This window comes from Stegostoma tigrinum, chromosome 30, assembly GCF_030684315.1.
Source record: "Stegostoma tigrinum isolate sSteTig4 chromosome 30, sSteTig4.hap1, whole genome shotgun sequence".
NCBI lineage: Eukaryota > Metazoa > Chordata > Chondrichthyes > Orectolobiformes > Stegostomatidae > Stegostoma > Stegostoma tigrinum.
This window is the reverse complement of record NC_081383.1, coordinates 25617212-25638943: the sequence shown is the minus strand read 5'-3', so window position 1 is coordinate 25638943 and position 21732 is coordinate 25617212. Positions and strand designations below refer to the sequence as shown.

Genomic DNA, 21732 nt, shown 5'->3' with positions numbered 1-21732 from the left:
ATCTCCAGAACAACGTCTCCAACGTACGTCTGGAACCATTCCCTTAACTCTCCTTTGCATTGCCTCTCGACCCTTCACATCCTTCATACAAGAAATTGGTTGTGACATTCTAGTTGAGGCTGAAAGGCATTCATAATTATTTTGGTTTTGCATTTATGCCTCCATTAAAAAAGTGCAAATTCATATCTCTCTCTTTAACCACATTCTCAACATTCCCTGCCAACTTCTACAATTTTTGTATTTTTACCCCATCCACCCTATCCCCTCCCCCAAGATATATATGTTCCTCTAATGTATGGACCACATCACTTCATTATTGCCCAATGCAATTACATCATTAAAGCAATTATGTTCCAAAGCGATATGGTGACTACTTACGATAATTATTAGATGTCTAAAATTGCTCATCTCCTTATTCAAGAACGGCAATAATCACACTAACTGCTATCTAGAGAAGGCACTTGCCACACTATTGGGACGGAAGAGCTATCATAGAAGAAAGGTTGCATTGACTGGGCTGGTACTTATTGCTGTTAGAAGATTGAAAGGTGATCATATTGTTATAGAGAGGTTGGTTGAATAAAATGAACTGCCTGATACTCACTTTATAAGCAACAAACAACAACTTATTTCATCAAATTAACAGAACTACTAACAAACCCAACAATTCCCTCAACTACTAACTATTCCCGAATAAAGAAAAATCCCCAAAAAATATAAGCCCCACTTATATAAACCAAAGTAATAAAAAAAAATTAAAACCTAGACTCTCAAAACTACAGTAAAGAAACATTTTCCGAAATGTTCCTTGTATTTTCCACTATTTTTCAGTCAAAAATTATTTCTTCATTGAATCCTTGTGTCAGGAATATTAGCTAAGAGTGCCATGGCACCTTTCAGATGGTACTTAATCAGAGGTCCTTAAGATTTCTGTGAGAGGCAGTTTTACTCTTTTGATGGCAGTTCACGCTCACTGATTTTTTTTTAAAAAACCCTCTTCTTATATACCCTCGATGACCTCTCAATTTTCTGAAACTAGGATTTATTCTACGTTGTCAACACCATCCGATTTAAATTCAATTGGTTTTCAGTCTCTAAGTGCCTAGTTTCAATTAATTGGCTGATTTTCAAGCTGATTGTCTTAATATCAAAACAAGCCTTGGTTGCCAACCACACTGCTAATTAATACGTTTCAATTTCAGGACTCCAAGCATCACCTCTAAAAGGGGCCATACACTCCTCTCCCCCCTCATCATTTTTACAAACAAATTCTAACATCCTGTCTTCCAATTCCCCAGTACTCTACCAACTTCACAACAATACTGAAGCATTTAAGAGATAGAATGGATTTAATAGGGTGGATGTTGAAAGAATATCTGCCCTCCTGAGAGATATCAGAACTAGTAGTCAGAGTTTAAAAAGTGGGAGTCTCCCATTTATGATGGAGATGAAAAATATTTGTCTTCTGTCAAAGGGTCATGAGTCTGTGGAACTCTTTTCTCCTCAGAGGGTGGTAGAGGTCCTTGAATATTTTTCTTCAGAGTTAGATAGATTATTGATTAACAAGGGAGTCAAACAGCATATGGGATAGATTGGAACGTGGAACTGAGGCTGTAATCAGGTCAGCTACAGTCCCATCATTATTATTCATATGCTTGAATTTACGTAAAGAAAGGCAAATATACACAAGTGGGTACGTAGTCCCACAAACTTGTTACCAACTCTTTTCCGAAGCCAGTTAATCAGGCAATCCTCCAAATTTGTATACAAAATTCAGACAAACAATACTTGCTTTGGTAGACTTTTAGGTATCAAATAAATTCAAGTTCCAAACTGAGAGAGCAACTTCAGAGATGCATAAACAGCATTTTTTGAAGAGTAAACTTGGGTGTCTAATATGACCAGTTACTTATAGCAATGAAATTTGAAAACACATTTAAATTACATTGCCTACCACAAACAGAGAAAAGGAGGTACCAAGAACTCTCAAGGCATTCTCTGAAATTATTCCAAATTTTTGAGAGCTGCAAATCTGACTAGTTAATAACTGTTGTTCATATTTTGCTGAAGAATAATAGCATCTCAATAAGGTATGAAATTAAGGAGGTACATATCAACTTTATGAGAAACAGGCTCTTGTAGTGCAGTATTATTATCCCCACCTCTGGAGTCCCGGATTCAACTCTACTTGTTCCAAGGTGTGACATCATTATCATTTGAACAAGTTGATTCTAAAACATCTACAACTTGTAAAGAACAAGAACAATTGCCTGAAATACAAATCACAACAAGTATCTGGCTTATTTTATTCATTAACGGGACAAAGAAAATAGTTCAGTATTTATTACTCGTGCTGAATTGCACAATGGGCATTTGAGAGTCCACACTGCTGACAGTCTCGACCCAAACCAGAAAAGGATGGCAGATGTGCTTCCCAAAAGGACATTAGTGAATGAGGTGGGTTTTTTTGACAATTGTCAACAGTTTCATGGTCATCATTAGACTCTTAATCCAAATTTTTATTCAATTAAAATTCCAACATCTGCCATTGAACCCAGAACATTACCTGGGTCTCTGGATTAATATTGCAGTTATAACATCACAAAAGCATTGCTTTCCCTCATTTGATTGCATTGCTATTAATTAACTATACCCATTTAACAATATTTGTAAATGACTGCCAATGAGCAAAGTAAGAAAAGTATCCATAGTAGGAACTGCCGATGCTGGAGTCTCAGATCACAAGGTGTGGAGCTGGAAGAATACAGCAGGCCAGGCAGCATCAGAGGATCAGGAAAGCTGACATTTTAGATCTGGACCCTTCTTCAGAAATGGGGGAGGAGACAGGGACTCTGAAATAAAGAGAGTGGGGGGGGGGTGCGGTGACAGAGGTAGATGGTGGAGCAGATGGGTGGGAGAAGAGACGGACAGGTCAAGGAGGTGAGGATGAAGCTAGTAAAGGTGAGTGTAGGAAGGAAGTGGGGGTGGGTGTAGGTCAGTGAAGGGGGGGAGTGGACAGGTGGGAGAGAAGACAGACAGGTCAAGGAGGTAGGCATGAGGGGAGGGCTCTCTGAGGCAGGGGCTGTCTCGGGATGAGGTTGAGGGTGGGGAGATTTTGAAGCTAGGAAAGTGCACAGAGACCACTGGGTTGTGGGCTCCCAAGTTGTAATATGCGGTGCCGTTCCTCCAGTTTCTGGGTGGCATAACTGTGACAGTGGAGGTGGCCCAGGATGGACATGTCATCCGGGGGGTGGGAGGGTGAGCTGAAGTGGTTTGCAACTAGGATGTGTTGCCGTTTGTCGCAAAGCGAATGTAGGTGCTCCACAAAGCGGTCTCCAAGCTTTCGCTTGATCTCCCTGATGTAGAGAAGCCCACATTGGGAACAGTGGATACAATACACCACATTAGTGGATGTGCAGTTGAACATCTGTTTAATGTGGAAGGTATTTTTGGGGCCTAGGATGGAGGTGAGGGGGCGAGGTGTGGGGGCAGATGTAGCACCTCCTACAGTTGCAGGGAAAGGTGCCGTGGGGTGGTGGAATAGTGGGGAGTGCGGAGCGGACGAATTAGTCACGGAGAGCACAGTCCCTCCAAAAGGCAGATTAAGGTGGAGAGGGAAATATGTACTTCATAGTGGGGTCAGAATGCAGGTGGCAGAAGTGGCAGAGAATGCTGTGTTGAATCCGGAGGTTAATGGGGTGATATGTAAGGACAGGGAGAATTCTGTCTTTGTTTTTACTGCGGGAAGGGGATGTGATGGCTGAGATGCAGAAAACACAAGAGATGCAGTGGAGGCGTTGAGAGCCAGGGAATCGGACGTTTTGGAGGAGATGGATGGCATGGGTGCTGTCCTGGACATAGGTGGGGAATTCCTGAACCGGGAGACAGAAAATGGAGTTGAGATAAGTGGAAATAAGTTTGGTGGGGCAGGAGCAGGCAGAGACAATGGGTTGGCCAGGACAGTTGGGTTTATGGGTTTATGGGTTTTGGGAAGGAGATAGAAATGGGTGGTGTGGGGTTGGGGAACGAAGAGGTTGGAGGCTGTGGGTGGGAGGTCACCTGAGGTTATGGATGATCTGGGAGATGATGTTTTGGTGGTCAGGGATGAGGTCATGATCGAAGGGGTGGTAGGCAGAGGCGTCAGAGAGTTGGCACCAGGCCTCAGCGATGTTAAGTGTGCCCCTAAGAATTTTATTACTTTAAAACTGAGTGTGCAAGGTCAGTTTTAAAATGCAAACTATTATTTTTTTCTTACTTTATCTTTCTTTCATCTCTAAATTCAATATTTACCCCTCTCAAATTTAGTTCACATTTTGACACTGGATTAGATTACTCCTCCCCAGCCAGTGTCTACTTATTTCTCAATCCTTTAACCTACTTGGTTAAAGAGATAGACTATTTACCACTTTATTGTCCAAGATTCCAAATACCTTGTTACCCTGTTATCAGCACTTACCAGTAGCAACTTTGTGAACAATAATTTTAAAAACCTGAACATGCATGGAAATGTTTATCAGGGCGAACATAATATATCATGCTCAAGTAAAAATATGGATGAGTTTTTGAAACTAAAAATTAACTAAGTTATTCTGATACATATCCCCAGTATCTCCCCATATCCAATCCTGTTCTCTGGACAAGGTCCAATCAGGCATTTCACCAACTTCTGTAAGTTTCGAATCTGTTTATTTTCACTTCATGAGGAGCTAATGCTGAGCTCTTCATATTGCCTTACAATGTCTTCAGATAAATTTTTGTTTGGATTCAATTAACCCAACACTCATTCATTTCAATCCTGGTACTTTTGAGAAGTTTATTGAATTTATCGTTACCTTGTTTGACGGCGGTGTAGGTGAGGTCATTGGTTCAAGTTTTTCCTATAAACACAGTAGTTATGATAAACATTTTAAAAATTATATGAATTAAAATCAAAAATCAAATACCACATTAAATATATCTTAACAAATACAGTACAATATAAAGTTGAAGTGTAAGTTAACATGTAGGATACTAGACAATACTAAAACTTTACTTTGGGTCAACAAATTCGGATTCTGCACTCAAGGACCCTGTTATATCTTCTGGTAACTCATGCACATAAACAGTTTTCAATCTCAATAACAGATTGGCACCCTGCCAAACTGCTTGTAGGTTGCAGGGTGGCAAGAGAGAACATCTCAATTGGGACTGATCCAGTTTCTAACTGATATCCATACCAGTAGGGTCACTGGACATCAATCGTCGTCCAAACCATTACTTCTTCTTAATTCACTATCACAGAGACAAATTAGAATGCCTCCTACCTCATTCCAGTTGGAATCAGCAACATGTACAGATTCCAGATCAAGCCCAAGGCTGTTTGGTCTTCACAGACTATTAACTAGTAAATCTGGATTTAACATTTGGGGAGGTACATTTCAATACTTAATGGAAACATGAGGCAGCTACAATTGATCAGACAAGATTGTATACACAGGAACGTCAGTTTATTTTCATTAAGCTCTCAAGTTAAAATGGTAGACCCATACTGAAAGATATTAAGGTAGAAGAGAAAAAGAAGATAAATCAAAGGACTTATTAAACAAGGATTGAAAATTGTAGACACGAAAAAAATGATTGCTCTATTCGTAGAAAAAATTTTCTCTTGCTAAATCACAAGCACTTAAGGTAAGGTCACTACGTTGTGTAGGATACCAGCAGTTTTGCAAAAAAATAAGAAATATAAAGCAAGTCCTGGTTAGGGAATATCTGACTTAGATGTTATAACTACTGGTTACAAGTAACAAAAAGAAAACTGTGTTTCTAAACAATGGATAAACAGATTTCCACAGTCTCCTTGAAGAGCAACGATACTATCAAGATATGATCTGGTCAGATCTGCCAACAGACCACAAAGCTAATTTTGTACAAAGGGTGTTCAAATTTTCATCTCACAATATTAAGGGAATAAAGCTGGAGACTGTACAATGAGAACAAGGATTAGAGATAATTGTGGTTTTATAGACAAGAACATTAAGCAAAAAAGACAAAGGAGCTGTCAGCAAGGCAAAAAAGCAAAGTGTTAAAATTGAGGGATATGAGTATTTGACAAAGATTTGAGGGAGGAATTCTGCATAAGTGATAGTGCTAGGATTGTAGAAGGGCAGTAAGACACGGGTGGCCAAAGATACGGCCTCAACGATTGAGATAAAAAGTATAAAGACTGTAAGAGACAACAAATTTGTGGAGATTATGATACATATGGGTAAGAGACTTTACTTAAGTGCGAAATTAAGAGAAAACGCTGACTTAGAAGTAGGCAAAGATATTTCAGTTGTTAAGAGACCGTAGTCACAGGGATGACGAGTGGCTTGATACAAAGACTAAGGAACAACAGGAGGGAGATGATCTGTGGGAAGTAGTCAGTTTCTGCCTTGCAAGCTGTAACGTTTTCAAAAAATTATGGTAAGAATGGAAGCGATGACATTTCCAAAACAAAAGCTATTATGCACATAAGGGCGCTGACTGTTAATGACAGCTGTGATACTAGAGTGGAAAATTGGACAGGGCAGGTAGAAAGGATTGCTGCAGGTGGACTTCTGGAACTTTTACTTAGAAGTTCTGATTTATACATTCACAGTGGTAAAATATTTTATTGTTCAACAATCCCGTGTTGTAAAAGAATTTCTCCTAACCTCTCTCCTTATTCAGTGATGATTTTGAATTGATCAGCTTGATTCTCAACCAGAAGAGTATTCCCCTATTCATTCTATCAAAGTCTTCATAGCACATCTTCTTTTGGCTTCCTCTGCTCCAATGGAAATAATACCAAGTGTTGCAGATCTCACCTCATATCTACTCATATCACCTCAATAGAGATGCCTAGTGTCATCCTGATAAATCTGTAATTATTCGAAACCAAAAGGAGGTATGTTCGTTCATAACATTCGGTGTCTTTCAATTAAATGTTTAATTGTATTTCTCCCAAATGTACTGTCTTGTTCAAGTTTCCATTAAATTTCATGCCAGCTGACTGTTCATTTCCACTAACCTACATCTTCTTGAAATCTTTCTGCCTTATTGTTTGCTAAACCCTCTACATCCGTGTCCTCAGCTAATTTTAATTGTTTCCTATGTCCAACTTGAGTACACATACATATACATATACATATAAAAAAATCAGACCCAGCAGATTCCTGCACTCTCCTACTTCAGCTCTTCTTCAATCTGAACAATACTCATTTACTTTGTTTCTGGACCATCAACCAACTTCATTTCCACATTGCTGCATTTCCTCTTACACCAAACACCTGATGTCACAAAGCACTTCAAATCAAAGTAATTAATTGGTTGTGAAATGTAATTTCTTTGTTTTGTAAGCAGGTTTGTAGCAGTAATAAAGAATGGATCATATTTTTCTGAGGCTAACAGTTTTTTTAAACCACTATTTAGGATAAAGCTAGACAGCATCAACTACAAATAAACATGAAAATCTGAAAATAGGTGCGCAGGCCTCTGTAGGCTGCTCAAAAACCTCATCACGTGGATTCCCATTCAAATCTATCGAATGACATCAAGTTTCTGTACTGACGTTGTAGATACTGATTAAACTGAAACACTGCTTCTTTTCCAGTGTGAGCACCCTTCTAACAGTGGGGCAAGTTTTAATCCCTGCAAAAAAATCTCTCAAATACTGATAAAAAATTTTTATAAAGTGGAGCTTGATTTCTTCAACTTTTAATTATTGGAGACAGCCCCCACCAAAAAAATCAAATAATTAATTTATTTGCCATGTACACATCTCCCTTTCCTAATCAATATTTTCCTTCTTTTTATTTTGCCTTCTGTTCTTGATATGGCATCAAACAAGTTATCCTAACTTAAACTCCTGTGCACATTTACAATTCTTCAATTTGTGTGGTTTAGGAGACAAGATTGTTGGCCCAACTCTCAAAATCTCAAGTGCATTGTAGAGGGCACTGAATTGTTAAACCGACAGCAACTTAGCACGAAAGAGGCCATAGTAATTCTAATATTAAGCAAGTCTAACAGATGTCAAAGCCTGTTATTCCAACAATACTCATCCTTAACTCTGATCATACAAACAGGAAACCTTCATGTACAGAAAAAAAAACATTTATTTCTGGAAGTTTCTAAGTTCACATAACTAATGTTTTGAGGGAATGCTTAAGTGAGTAAAATTTGAGAAATGAGAGATGTTCATTCTGAAAAACAAGACAGTCTCCTGGAATTAACTTGGTTTTGCTGATCCCTCAGATGTGTGGATTAATTCATTTTTATTAAAAATAAAAATTACATCAGAATATCAAAGGTATTTATTTATATGAAATTTAAATATCTTGAATACTTCAGTATAATACAGCCTGACTGTTGGAGATGTCATCTTTCAGATGAGATTCTACACAGCCCTCTCAGGTGAACATCAAAATTTCTAGCACACTATTTTGAAGAGCATGGAAGTTTCTACGGTGCATTGGCTACTATTTACTCATCAACCAACTCCTCTAAAACAGATTATTTGGTCAGACACATCCAAATAACGTATTGCAAATGTATATGTAAGACAATTGCATTTCTCAGTATCGTTGTGACATGATTTAAAATGGGAAGTATAATATCAGTAGATTCAACTGCTACAGTTTGACATGCTTCTCAATGTATTTTCAAACAGAATGGTTTGACTGACCCAGCATTTCAACATTTAACAAATTACAAGATATCCTGTGACATTGTTTACATTGAGTCATAGCGTAAATTATTTCAGCAGAATGATCATGGGGCCAGTAATTTATTTCTATGAAATATGCATTCTACAATTTTTACTTGTGTTGCAGAGCACTGAATAATACAATTGGACCAATTTTCTGAAAGCTTACGTAACGTACTGTAAGGGGAGATTTGAAACTAATGAAGAGATAGAGTGGACTTCAAAGGAGCAGGCAGGAGAAATGAAGGGAATTTAAATATTAATGAATAGTTGGAATAATTTTGACAGAAGTGGTTAGAGGGGATCATAAGAGACATAGGAAGATCTAGTTATTTCAAAAAGCTGGAGAAAAGACTGGACTGTATCTAAGTTGAAGCTATCAGTCTGTCACCTATCTGTTAATTTGCCTTTGTGCCAGAAACAGGAGGGCAACAGTGCTGGAAACTCTTGGACAAGGGGACAGCAAAAACCTGACTTTACTGAGTAAGGCAAAGCTAAATTGGAAGTATGTGGATTTTTTTTCATTTGTTTGTGGGTTATGAGCTTTGCTGGCTGGGCTAGCAATCAGTACCAATTTCAAATAAAAACATCAACAGTGTCATTGAGAAGGGAGTTGCAGGGGTTTGACTCAGCAAAAGTGAAGGTGCAAAAGTACAGCTCCAGGTCAAGATGGTGGATGACTTGGAGGGGATTCCACAGGTGTTGTTGCTTGCTATCTTTGTTCTTCTATGTTGTAGAGTCAAGATTTGGAAAGTTCTATCCATTGAATACCTGTAAGGTGGAAATAGGGTATATGGCCTATCCAGTCTGCACCAACACTCGAAACAGTATCCCACCCTATCCCTGTAACCCCACATATTTAACACCTATACTGCACATCCCTGGACACCATGTGGAAAATTTAGCACAGCCAATTCCCCTAACCTGCACATCTTTGGATTGTAGGAGGAAACTTGAACTGCCGGCAGAAATACAAGCAGATTCGTACAGAACATGCAAACCTCAACACAAAGAGCAACGCAAACCCAGAAGTGAACCTAGATCCCTGGTGTTGTGAGGCAGCAGTGCGAGGAACTGATCTGCTAAGAAAAAGCAGAGCCTTGCTGAAACACTGCAGTGCATCCCATGATGGGTGAAGACAAACACACAGCCCACCCTGTGATCAGTGTGGATGGTACACACTGCTGCCAACGAGCATCACTAGTAACGGTAAAAAACAATCAAGCTGATAGATGGAGTGCTTATCAAGCCAACTGTTTACCCTACATGGTGTCAGGCTTCCAGAATATTGTTGGAGCAGCATTCATCCAGGCAAATAGAGACTATTCCATTAAACACCTGATTTGTGCCTCATAATGATAGATAGACATTGGTGAATCAGAAGTAGGTGGGGAGGTTACTCAATGCAGAATTCCTAGCCTGTAACCTGCTTGCAGACACAGTATTTATAAAACATTGGAGGACAGTTTTTGAACATTGGTGACGCGCAGGATAATGAGAATAGAGGGTTCAGCAATGGTAATACCATTGATTCTCAAGGGCCAAGAGTTAGATTTTCTGGAGGTGGTTATTGCTTGGTCCTTGTGTGGAATGAGCATAACATGCTACTTATCAGTCCGAGCCTGGATGCTGTCCAGTCTGCATATTGGTAGGGACTGTTTTAATGTCTGAGGAGTTGTGAATGGTGAACATTATTCAATCATCAGTGAACATGCCTACTTTGGATTTTATAATGAAAAGGAGGACTTTATTAAAGTAGCTGAAGATGCATGGACCTAGGACACAATCCTGAGGAACATCTGTGGACATGTCCTGGGGTGGAGATGATTGATCTTCCAAAACCATCTTCCTTTTTTGCTTGGTATGACTCTAATGACCCGAGTTTTCTCCCTGATTCCCATTACTAGGTGTCCTTAATGCCACACTCAGTCAAATACTGCCTAGATGTCAAGGTCATTTCCAGAGTTCAGTTCTTTTGTTTGGACCAAAACTGTTATGAGGTCAGGAGCCAAATGGACCTGGAGGAAACAAATTGAACAAAGTGGGAGAATTAATTAACGTACACGGCAGCCACCAGGCTAATTGCACAGCAGGACCTGTTTATTAAACGAAAGGAGCAGGATCAATGACCAGGTTATCAATGTACATGAAAGCAATTCAACACAAGTGGAGTAGAAAAACCTGCACTAAGCAGGACTTTTACTCTCTTGTCCTGAAGGTTCCTGTCCTAACGTGAAACCGCAGTTTTGCAAAAGTCCAGCAGAGCAGGATTCCAGAAGGCGGAGAATATTAGACCTCCGGCAAGTGACAAAATAGGTTAACCACAAGCAAATGGAAGGCTCTGATCAGTGATCCTCCAGGGAGAGGGAATTACAAGCTAAGGTTTAGCCCTAGCAGACAGGCAGGATCCCTAGGGCAGAAATTCTAGAAAACAAAGAATTAATGTAACAAGTGAACTGGGAAAGAAATATTAAAATATTATAACACAACAGTACATTAAAAATCAGAATGTACTATTCAGAAGCAGAAGGAAGCTACACTCAATGAGACCTTGTCTCATCCGTGTTCTGGATTTCACATTCCCATCTACCCCATTAATTGGCACACCACTTAGTTGCTGCAAATGTTACTTGCTATATCTGAGCCCAAGCCTGCGTTCTAAGTCGTGCTCCATGTTGGCATGAGTTGCTTCATTGTCTACAATTATGATCCAGTCACTCTCAGAAAGTGCAATTCATTCAACAATCAATTCTTGTGAAATTGCTTGAGGGTTAAATACTGGCCAGGACACCAGGTTGTCCCTAATGTCCTTTAGGGAAGACAACTGCGATCTTTACATGGCCTGACCTACATGTGCAACATAGTTGACAATCAACTGCCATCTGAAAAATTAGGGATGGGTGCTGGCCTGGTCAGTTACGCCCATGAATGAATTTAAAAAGATATATATCCACTACTTTTTTTAATAACAGTGTCAAAGGAGCTTTTATAGTCATCCAAGGCAGATAATATGTCACTCAAAAACGAGCATCTTCAACTCACTCAGTACCACAGCTTAAGGTGCCTGGTTTGATTTGTAATTCCAAGAGCGCTTTGATCGCACAATCTTTGGACTGAGAGATGAGAACGCTACTAACTCAGCCACAGCTGACAACGAAAAGGAGTCATCATAAAAACTAATGGAAACAGTAAAATAGTTAATACTGCATAGCCTCAATTCATTTTGGAGATTTTTTTTTAAATATTATGGTTGAGAAGCAATAAATAATACCTACAAATAAAAGAGCAAATAAGTAAAGCTTTTAGAATCAATTAGTAGTCAACATACAAGAAGGAAACACCCTTAAACTGTAAAACCCAATAATCTAATGAGCAGCTGCCATGGAAGTGATCAACTGAAATAATGCCTGGATTGGCACACTATTTGGGAGAGCACATGGACCAGGATCAAAGTATGAAACATAAACTGAAAAGAAGTAAAAACAAAATCCATGGAACTCCTGCCAGGCCCACCCAAATCTTCATAAAATGGGTGCAATGAATCAACAAAACGAACGGTAAACAATTTATACTTGAGATTTAGTGACATCAGTACAGGAATGGCCACTGTACGTTATTTCATGCATATTTAATACCACTGGCTGAAGTAAATTTCAGTAAATTTGCAAGTCACACTTATAGAGGGACCTGGTTGGTATAGGCCAATCAAAATCAGCGCTGTAAACAAAAACTACAGGAAAGATTTGAAAGTGAATTTTCAGATTACTACTGTAAACCTTTACAGTCATAACTCCCTACTTTGGCAAACTATCCAAGGGTTTAATGGATAAAAATGAACACAACTAGCCAGTCGTTGGTTTCATCACATAGCTGTGCTATTTATACCAGAGGTATTAAACTATGGGAAGTTGTCTATTTTCTTAACAGTACGAATTCTGTTACTTTGATGTGAACAGTGGATTAATCTAAAGATGACCAAAAGTCTTTATATTTTCATTTGAAGTGTTGCATGAATTCTTGGGAAAAAATATGATAGGTACAAAGTGACTTCTGGGGTACAAGCTCTGTAAGTAGATTAGTGGATTTTCCAGAAATAGCTTGTGGTCAGTCAAACTAGCTTGGTCATAGAAGGCAGAGGGCAGTGATCAGTACCTAGTGGTGCTCCACAAGGATCAATGCTGAGACCTTCGTCGTTTTTTATATATAAATGATCTGGAGGAAAATCTAGGTGGTCTGATTAGTAAGTTTGCCAATGAAACCAAAATTGGCAGAGTTGCAGATAGCGAGGACGTCTGTCCGGGGGTACAGCGGGATATAGAGAGATTGCAGATTTGAGCAGAGAAATGGTAGGTGGAGTTTAATCTAGACAAATAGAGGTAATGCATTTTGCAAGATCAAATTCAGGTGCAAATTATACAATAAAAGGAACCCTCAGGAGCACTGACATACAGAGGGATCTGGGGTTGCATTTCTGGTTGCCACGTTACCAGAAAGATTTAAGGTTTTGGAGAGGCTGCAGAGACTGCTTACCAGGATGTTGCCTGATCTGGTGGGTTTTAGTCCCGAGGAGAGGCTGGATAAACTCCAATTGTTTTTACTGGAAAGACAGAGCTTGAGGAGCGACCTGATAGGTCTACAAAATTATAAGAGACATGGATAGGGTGGATAGTCAGAGGCTTTTTCCCAGGGTGGGAAGGTCCACTACAACACAGTACAGGTTCAAGGTGAGGGAACAAAGTTTAGGAGAGACATGCGGGGAAACTTTTTCCACACAGAGGGTGATGGGTGCTGGAACGCAATACCAATGGAGATAGTGGAAGCAGGCATTTTAGCAACATGTAAGGTGTATCTTGATAGATACTGCACATGGATAATAGGTAGTAGGTCCAGGAATCGGCACAGGCTTGGTGGGCCGAAGGGCCTGTTCCTGTGTTGGGTTGTGATTAATATCCTCTCTTACCTGTCGGTCAGCTTTGTGGTATTGCTTTGCTAACTTTCATCTTTCCCTTCTCTATACCTTTCTTTCCTTATCTAGCCCTTTCCCCTCTCTCCTCTTTCTATATTCTGTTGTTGCCTATTGCCATCTTCTTCTTTGCTCTCTTCTGACCTTTAGCTGGGAGATAGAGACAAGCATTGAGTCAGTACCAGTGGGGCCTGCAGGAAACTGGCCCAGCTAGTTGGCTGTGGGTACCTTTTGTTACACATAACAAGGAGAGAAATCCAGATCACAGACTACCTCTTCCACTAGAAAATATGAGGTGGTGGTTAGGAAGGCACGGGAAAGAAGGTAGTAGCAAGAAGAGGAAAATAAAACAGATAGGAAGAAATTGGCACTCAAGGTAGGAAGTGGTAGCAACAAGAATCAAAGGATAATGCAGAAAGTGCTAGGTGCTGGAAAAGGGCTGGGAATGGGAGCTACCAATTCCATTGCAGCATTAGATTGGGGAATATCTTGTCATTAACAGATTTGTCCATATAACGAACTTTCACAGAGTTGTAGGGAAATATTTTAAGGAATCTCATTCTGCAATTTAAAACCCTCTTTAAAGTTTACGTTTTAAAAAACATACAAACTTATCTAATACCTGCAGGAGTAAGAAACATTAAATACAATAGCTTTATTTAACCATTACTTATGTAAAAAGGTGACAAAATCGTGACTGAGAAACTAGTGAGTATGACAAAACAGGAAATGCCATAAATGAAAGCAAAGATTGCACAAACTGTGTGATTTTGGTATTTGCAAGCTGTAATGGAATGTTCCTAATCAACAGCCTGTTGTGGCTGTCACAAAAACTTGTAACAGTCTGAAAACATTTTGAAACTGCATGCAGTTGCAGGCTCTGGGCATTAGGTGATGCTTTTGACCTTCTCAGTCAGACTTGCTGTGTCATCTTTAATCAAAATACTGCGGAAACTAGAAATCTACAATAAAAAACAAGTGCTGAAAATGTTCAGCAGATCTTGTGGTATCTGTGGAGAGAAAAAAACGTTGTATTTCATTTGAAACATCAATGCTGTCTCTCTCTCTCTCTCATTCCTCCCACCCACTCCCCCCGTCAGCCCCCAACAGATGCTGCAGACCTGCTGAGATGTTCTGGCATTTTATATTTTCATTGCTGTGTCACCTTTTCCACAATGCAAGACAAGTGTGCAGGATTAAGAGATTATCTTTCATCTCATCAATTTAATTTCTTGAAAAATAAGGACTTGTTCTGCTTCTCTACACCAGGGAAGATTAAAGGATTTTTTTTCTTAAAAGTCAGCCCTGCTTCTTCTTGCCATGTTCATATGTGAAGTAAAGATTCCCATCTTGCAATGGGATCATGGCATTGCGAGGATTCGAGAGAATGTGCTGTTCTTCCATTAGAAGCTCTGGGGAAATCTATGGTGCAAGGGAAGAATAGCCTACACAGCCTTAATATGATCAGCCAAAGAGTGAATGGGAACACAGTAATACACTTTATCAAGATATTAACCAACTGAAAGGAAACATTCATTTCATAGCTCTTCATAGACAGCACTTAAATAAAGATTTAGGATAAATAAGGTTGCATTTTAATACCTAAGTAAATTAAACACAGTGAATTAGAGCAATATAGTCTAATCATGCCTTAATGCAGTGCCACACAATGAGGTGTGGTCCAACTGTGATTTTCCATGCAACAATTTCCTAAATTTCTCAGGAAGCAAGGATACAAGACTGGCAATCAATTCCAATAGCATACACTGCACATTTACAATAGTTTTCTCCCTGCTCCCACCGCCGACCTCCATGTTCTCTTGTCCACTCTCCATTTCTTTTCAAATGTTAACTATTCAAAAGACTCCCCACCCAAGCACTCTTATAAATATATCTTTCTCTCCCGTCCACACAACGTACGCTAACCTTTACTACATCTCTTCCGTTCTCAACGCTCTCTTTTACAATTTCACGTCTCCAATTTTAGATTTTCCTCCAGCCTGTATTTCATGTACTTATTTTTAGCCTGGTAAAAATTCCTTTTCTCTCAGCTTGTGCGAACATTCTTACCTGAAGAATTTCTGTTTATCCTTTCTATATCTGCTTTCCCTGAGGCACTATTCTGGCCTTTGTCCACAATCCTCATCTTGCCCCACCCACTTCAATCCCACCACATTTTCAAATTCTCCTTTCCTGCTTCCTCCCCCTTATTTTTCTTTCCTATCCCTCACTCACATACATACTACTTTCCAACAATGCAAGTTGACTCTTCTAACGTATCCTTTCCATGTAACGGTTTGCATTTATGGAGCAGGTTAAACAAAAAAAAACAGGCATCAGACAATTTCCAAGAAAATTAATCTCATGCCTAGAAACTGGGAGGTTCAGGGCAAAAATGAGCTAATATAGTGTGTCAAGACTAGGTATGGGAGAGGAATAATTGTCTTGGAACAGGATACATATAGTATCTTTTTGGAGCCTGGGTGTTTTTGAAGAGTGGAAACAATGAGTTCAACAAGGACATTTGAAAATAGGCCACAGCAGACACTACGGTGGAGGTGAAATCGAGCAGACTTCCTGAGTGAAACAGTGTTCAAGGTTCATCAGGAAACCAAGGTTATGAAAGGTTTATTTCAGCCCAAGAGAGAGGCCAAGAAAATATGGTATAATTGGGAATGTTTGTAACAGTTACTGACGTTGATTTTAATGCAAGTTGAGACTCATCCAAGCACAGATAAGACATTCCCACAGTACACAGACAGTCCCGGGAACAGATGGAGACATGGAGCTGGGTGTTATTGGCATAAATATACGTGGAAGCTGAGCTCATATGATGTATCATTCTCTCTTCCTTGAACATTCATTCTCTCCTAATCTCCACTTATGTACTCTCTTTTCCACTGGGCTTGCAGGAGAAAAAGGTAGTAAATCTCACAGATTTAACAGCAACACAGAACAAATACATTAGTCAAACCACCTTATAGTTAGGTATGTAAGGATAATATTTCTGACACTTAATTAGGCTATGTGCTACAGGATATGATGACACAATAGTCTGCTTGCCGTAACAGTCCTTTCTGAAATGAATTCGAACCAGACTGAATCTTGCCCAGCAGCTAACACAGTGTGTCCAAAATAGGTTGATGATCGACAACTAAATGTTGATTGGGAGAGTGTATAAAATTTATTTTCAGAGAGGGTCATATTAAAATGATTTGTTCATTGCTCAGATTGGCCTAACACCTACAGAATTTTTAAAGAATGCAAGGAGCCCAGATTTTAGATAACATTTAATCTTACTAAATATTTAAACTCTTGATATATCACTGTCTCATTTATAGGGTACCATACAATTTTATGACATGCAAACTATACATTATATATCATATAGATATTATGATTTCAATGGCGTTCAAATCACAGTTTAACCACGAGAATCTACCATCCACATAAATCCCTCAAGGTGGGAGTTTATTTCATAATTTTACAAAATCTCATCGTTCAAATCATTTTGGTAAACCATCCAGTCACCTAACTTCCTTGGCGCATTACTACCTTGAAATACACAAACTACATGCAACTCTTGCACCATCAGCACTCCAATACCAGTACACCTGGTATGTAAAAACAATATCATATTTACAAAAGCATACCAAACTAAAAGTTGAGCGTATCCGGTCAAATCCACTTCCAGCTAATACACAATTGGAGAAGCTACAGGAAACTAATCTAAAATGACACAAGATCACTTGTATATAGAGTTGAAAAGCAGAAACTTAAGTCATGTTATCTTAATTATCTTATGGAGTGGAAACGGTGATTTCTAGGATGACCAGTGTTCCTCTCCTATCTTAAAACAATGAAATTATGATTGTACAAAATAAAGCAATGGGTGAAGAACAATGTAAGCAGATATTGAAATCTGACCTAGACAATAAAATATGCAATTCACAAGTTTCAAACAAGGTTGGAGATTATGAAAAAGATATACTTTCCCCCCACTGGGTAATGGATGCCTGCAACAGACTTCCAGAAAAAGGAAGTAAATTTGGGTTTCATCAACACCTTTCAAATGAGATCTTTATTATTACATGTAGATTGTCCAAGATGTTTTGAAGTTAAAATTTTCAAACTGACAATCCTGCAGTCCCCTAAAACATAATACAGCATAGTGAATATAGAGGTAGAATACTTACCTTCTGTCCTTTCTCGTTTTTCTGGAATACAAAAACAGGTGGAGCAATAGCAGGTTTCTCTGTAAACAAAGAATAAAAATTTGTATACAGATTTTATTCACAACTGCTTCCTCCAACAATATGAAAAGTACAGAAATATTTACACTCACCCATACATAACTGTCCTCTGCCTTCCTTTTCTTCCTTCTCTCACACACACTGCACCCTCTCAATTCTCACATATTCCTCTACTCTTCCTCAACCACCCACGTTTCAGAACCCTTACATACTATTCCACACACATTGCCCATGCACTGACTCTCTCACTTCATAATGTACTAAATTCACTCGCTTAACCTGATACTAATCTCATGTACAGTCACACAACCCATTAAAGTACATTTCACTAATCACAATAACCACACACACACAGCCCCATTAACTACAACACTCTCAATTATGTATGATGACAATCATGCACACCAGAAGCCTGTGCTCTATCACAAACACATCCTCCTTCAAGCACATTTAATCTGAAACATAACTGCCCCATGTATTGTCACACAATTTGCTTACATATGCATAAGCAGTCTCTTACGTACCCTCTTAGCACCTATACCCTTGAGGACACTTCATTCATTCTCCCAGTCTTACACACAGATCTCGCATGTAAAGGCTACCTCACTGCTCACTTGACGGCACACTCTTTCCTGAAAATCCCCTTTGTCTGCTAATATATTGCCTTCCCTCCTCTGGGCTCTGTTTTACAAACTTCTCTTTACTCCATGATCTCAGTCGCATTTCCTTATGTTCACACAAACACTCCCCACTCATGCAAGGTCAGTCTCATGCAAAAGAACTCCTTTCATGCTGACTCCCACTGGGTGCGTTTTTTAAGAACTCTCTAAAGTCTTAAACATTCACAACTGTCATTATGCACAAACTGATGCTCTCAGATATAAACGCTCTCAAGAACTTGTACCGACATGCATAACTCCCACATATGCATATATGTGCACCTGCTGGTAGTCTCACACTTCCCCTGTGGGTTCTTATCTAAACTTTCATAATGCTTTTTCACAATATCGATCGCAGACTCATGGTCTTCATCACACAGAAAAATCATCTCCAGCGCATAACTGTAGTACACACTATCACTAAACAACCCTGTACTTAAAAACACTTATGGAATATTGGCCTTTATCTTAAGGCTGTTGGAATACAAAAATGAGGTGATGACACTTGAAGTGTACAGAGTTTTGATAACTCCCATCTAGCATTCTGTTCAATTTTTGGCTGTGCAGGAAAAGTTAATGGGTCCTGTTGGACTACAGCACAGACTCACCATAGAATGGCAGAGCGCTTCACAAGGCCATTCAGTTAATCATATCTGTACCAGATCATAACTCAGTACAAAAGAAAATGCCCTGTTATCTACAATTTTCTCTTAATGCTTAAATTCTTGATTTCCAGTTACTGATGCTTTTGACACTGGAAATAGTTTATCCTTAAAGCCAATAAAAACATTGTTTTGATCTGAGCACCTTCAAAATTTCTTCTTAACCTTTCATACTCCGAGAACAGTTCTAGATTCTCCAGTCCCTTCATTTAACTGATTTTGGTCTTCCTTCTGATTTAATTAGAGTAAATACTGTCTCCACTTTCTCCAAGATTTTGACAGTCTTCCAAAAGAAGTGCTCAGAATTAGACACAATACTCTAGTTGGGGTTCCACCCATATAACTTTTTGATTCTATACACTAAGGGTCAAAGTGGGACACAACGGCAATACAAAATACGCTGGCAGAAAATCAGCAGGCAATTTTGCATCACATTGTTTTCATTTTTGAAAATATTAGCAAAATTTTCAATTTCAAACTGGGTAAAAATAATTAATCTTCAATAAGACTATACTCTCCTCTCCACCTATCTTCTTTACTCTCCATCTTCGGTCCGCCTCCCCCTCTCTCCCTATTTATTCCAGTTCCCTCTCCCCATCCCCCTCTCTGATGAAGGGTCTAGGCCCGAAACGTCAGCTTTTGTGCTCCTGAGATGCTGCTGGGTCTGCTGTGTTCATCCAGCCTCACATTTTGTAATCTTCAATAAGAGTTTGGTCTCTTGTTCTATGGGCTTCATTGCAAAGCTGACAATTTGCTTTCAGCCTGTTGGTGTTGAGCAATTTCATCACCTAGATCTCTAAATAAAGCAGAACATACCACATGACTTTTTAAACAGCCTCATTTTGTCAGCTACGTTTTCTGCATACACTACAAGGTGTCCCTGTTCCTGCACCTACTAAAATGATCTCAATCCAAAGCTTCTGCTTCCATATCTTCAAGTGCATCACTGTCAGCTATATAAATCATGGAGTAAACTGTTAGGGGAACATCTGTTGTTCAAATCATTAATATTTTGAAAGAGGACCTGCTTCCAGTGGCAGAAGATCAGTTAACAGAGCATGCAGATTAGAGTGTTTGGCACAAGAATTAGAGTCATGTCGGTGAAAGAGCCCCGACACTGATTTATTGTAATCTGGAATGCACTGCCTGAAAAACTCAGATGCAGATTAGAAGTATTCAAAGAAGAATTTGGTATATCACTGAACAAACAAAATTTTCAGAGCTCCTGTGATAGGGAAGGGGTGTGGGACTAACGGAATAGCACTACAAAAGGTGCAGCAGAGATTTCAGGGCATAAATGACCACTTTTTGTACCATATTATATATGATTCTATTCTAGGATTCTTTAAACTGTCTGTCTCCATTATTCAAGCTCAATTAAGTTAATCAAACACTTTTCCTTTAACAAATCCATGCCAACTTCCATTTTTGAACATACTTTTCTCCAAGTAGCAGTTAACTATATTCCAGATTTTTGTCACTAGAAGTTATCTTACCAAAAGGTTAATTGAATGGTAACAGTCAGGATTATCCCTTTCATTTTTGTTCCAAATGGTGTGTATAGTTGCAATTCTTCATTCATCTAGCACCAATTCCCTATTCAAATATGATTAAATTATTGTAGTCAGACTTCCAACCTTTATCTCCAGAAGCAAATCTCCTCGTTCAATCATTAGAGGCAACCTTTCTTTGACTACCTTTTAGGGTGCTCACAAAATTTACTCTCATACACTATCTTTTATGAGATATGAGGATCACCAGCAAAACCAGCTTTGATTGCCCATCCCTAACTGACTAACACTATACTAACAGTACTACTCGGGTGGGTTCCAGGTTTTTGTTCCAGCAACAGAGAATGTTGGGGCAATACCGATACATATCAGGATGACGTATGACTAGAAGATGGTGTTCCCTTATGCCCATTGATCTTGTGGCAGAAGTCATGAATATCGAAGGTGCTGTTGTTGGAGGCTTGGCAGATTTCTGCAAAGCATTTTGTTTTTGATACAGTCTTGCTACCACTGGATGTGGAAGGAATTGGTGTTTAATATCGTGGATGAGGTGCCACTCAAGTGGGCTGCTTTGTTCTGGTGTCGTGCTTCTTGAATGTTGGAAGAAATCCTTCCCCCAGTGTAATGAGCCTGTGTATTTACTCCGCCACTGAAGTGGCTGAGGCTAAAACATGTGAGTGCTTCCAAGAAGAACTTAGATATACTTGTTAGGACTAAAGGGATCAACTGGCATGGGGAAAAAGCAGGAGAAGGTACTGCGTTGGCTGATCTACCACGAACATTTTGAATGGCAAAGCAGATTTGTAGAGCCGAATGGCCTACTCCAACTTTCTATGCTTATATTTCCAAGTGGAGTGGATTTCATCACACTCCTGATATATGCATTGTAATGCCATTGAATATCAAACAGCAAAGAAGGATCGATCACTGGTCTTGAAATTTTAACTCTGCTTTCTTTCCACAGATGCTGCTATGCC

The 21732-nt window shown here is 39.2% G+C and overlaps 1 protein-coding gene across 2 annotated transcripts in view; it reads right to left on the bottom strand.

Moving 5' to 3' along the window:
- The window catches only part of LOC125465925 (ran-binding protein 3), a 92387-nt gene that overhangs the window by 68220 nt on the left and 2435 nt on the right, over positions 1 to 21732 (bottom strand). For both annotated transcript variants that reach the window (XM_048559931.2, XM_048559932.2), the window contains exons 2-3: positions 17867 to 17925; positions 4833 to 4877 (exon numbers count right to left, since the gene is read on the bottom strand). In XM_048559931.2, the coding sequence (XP_048415888.1) occupies positions 4833 to 4877; positions 17867 to 17925 (104 nt within the window). The remainder of the gene's footprint in view (positions 1 to 4832; positions 4878 to 17866; positions 17926 to 21732) is intronic.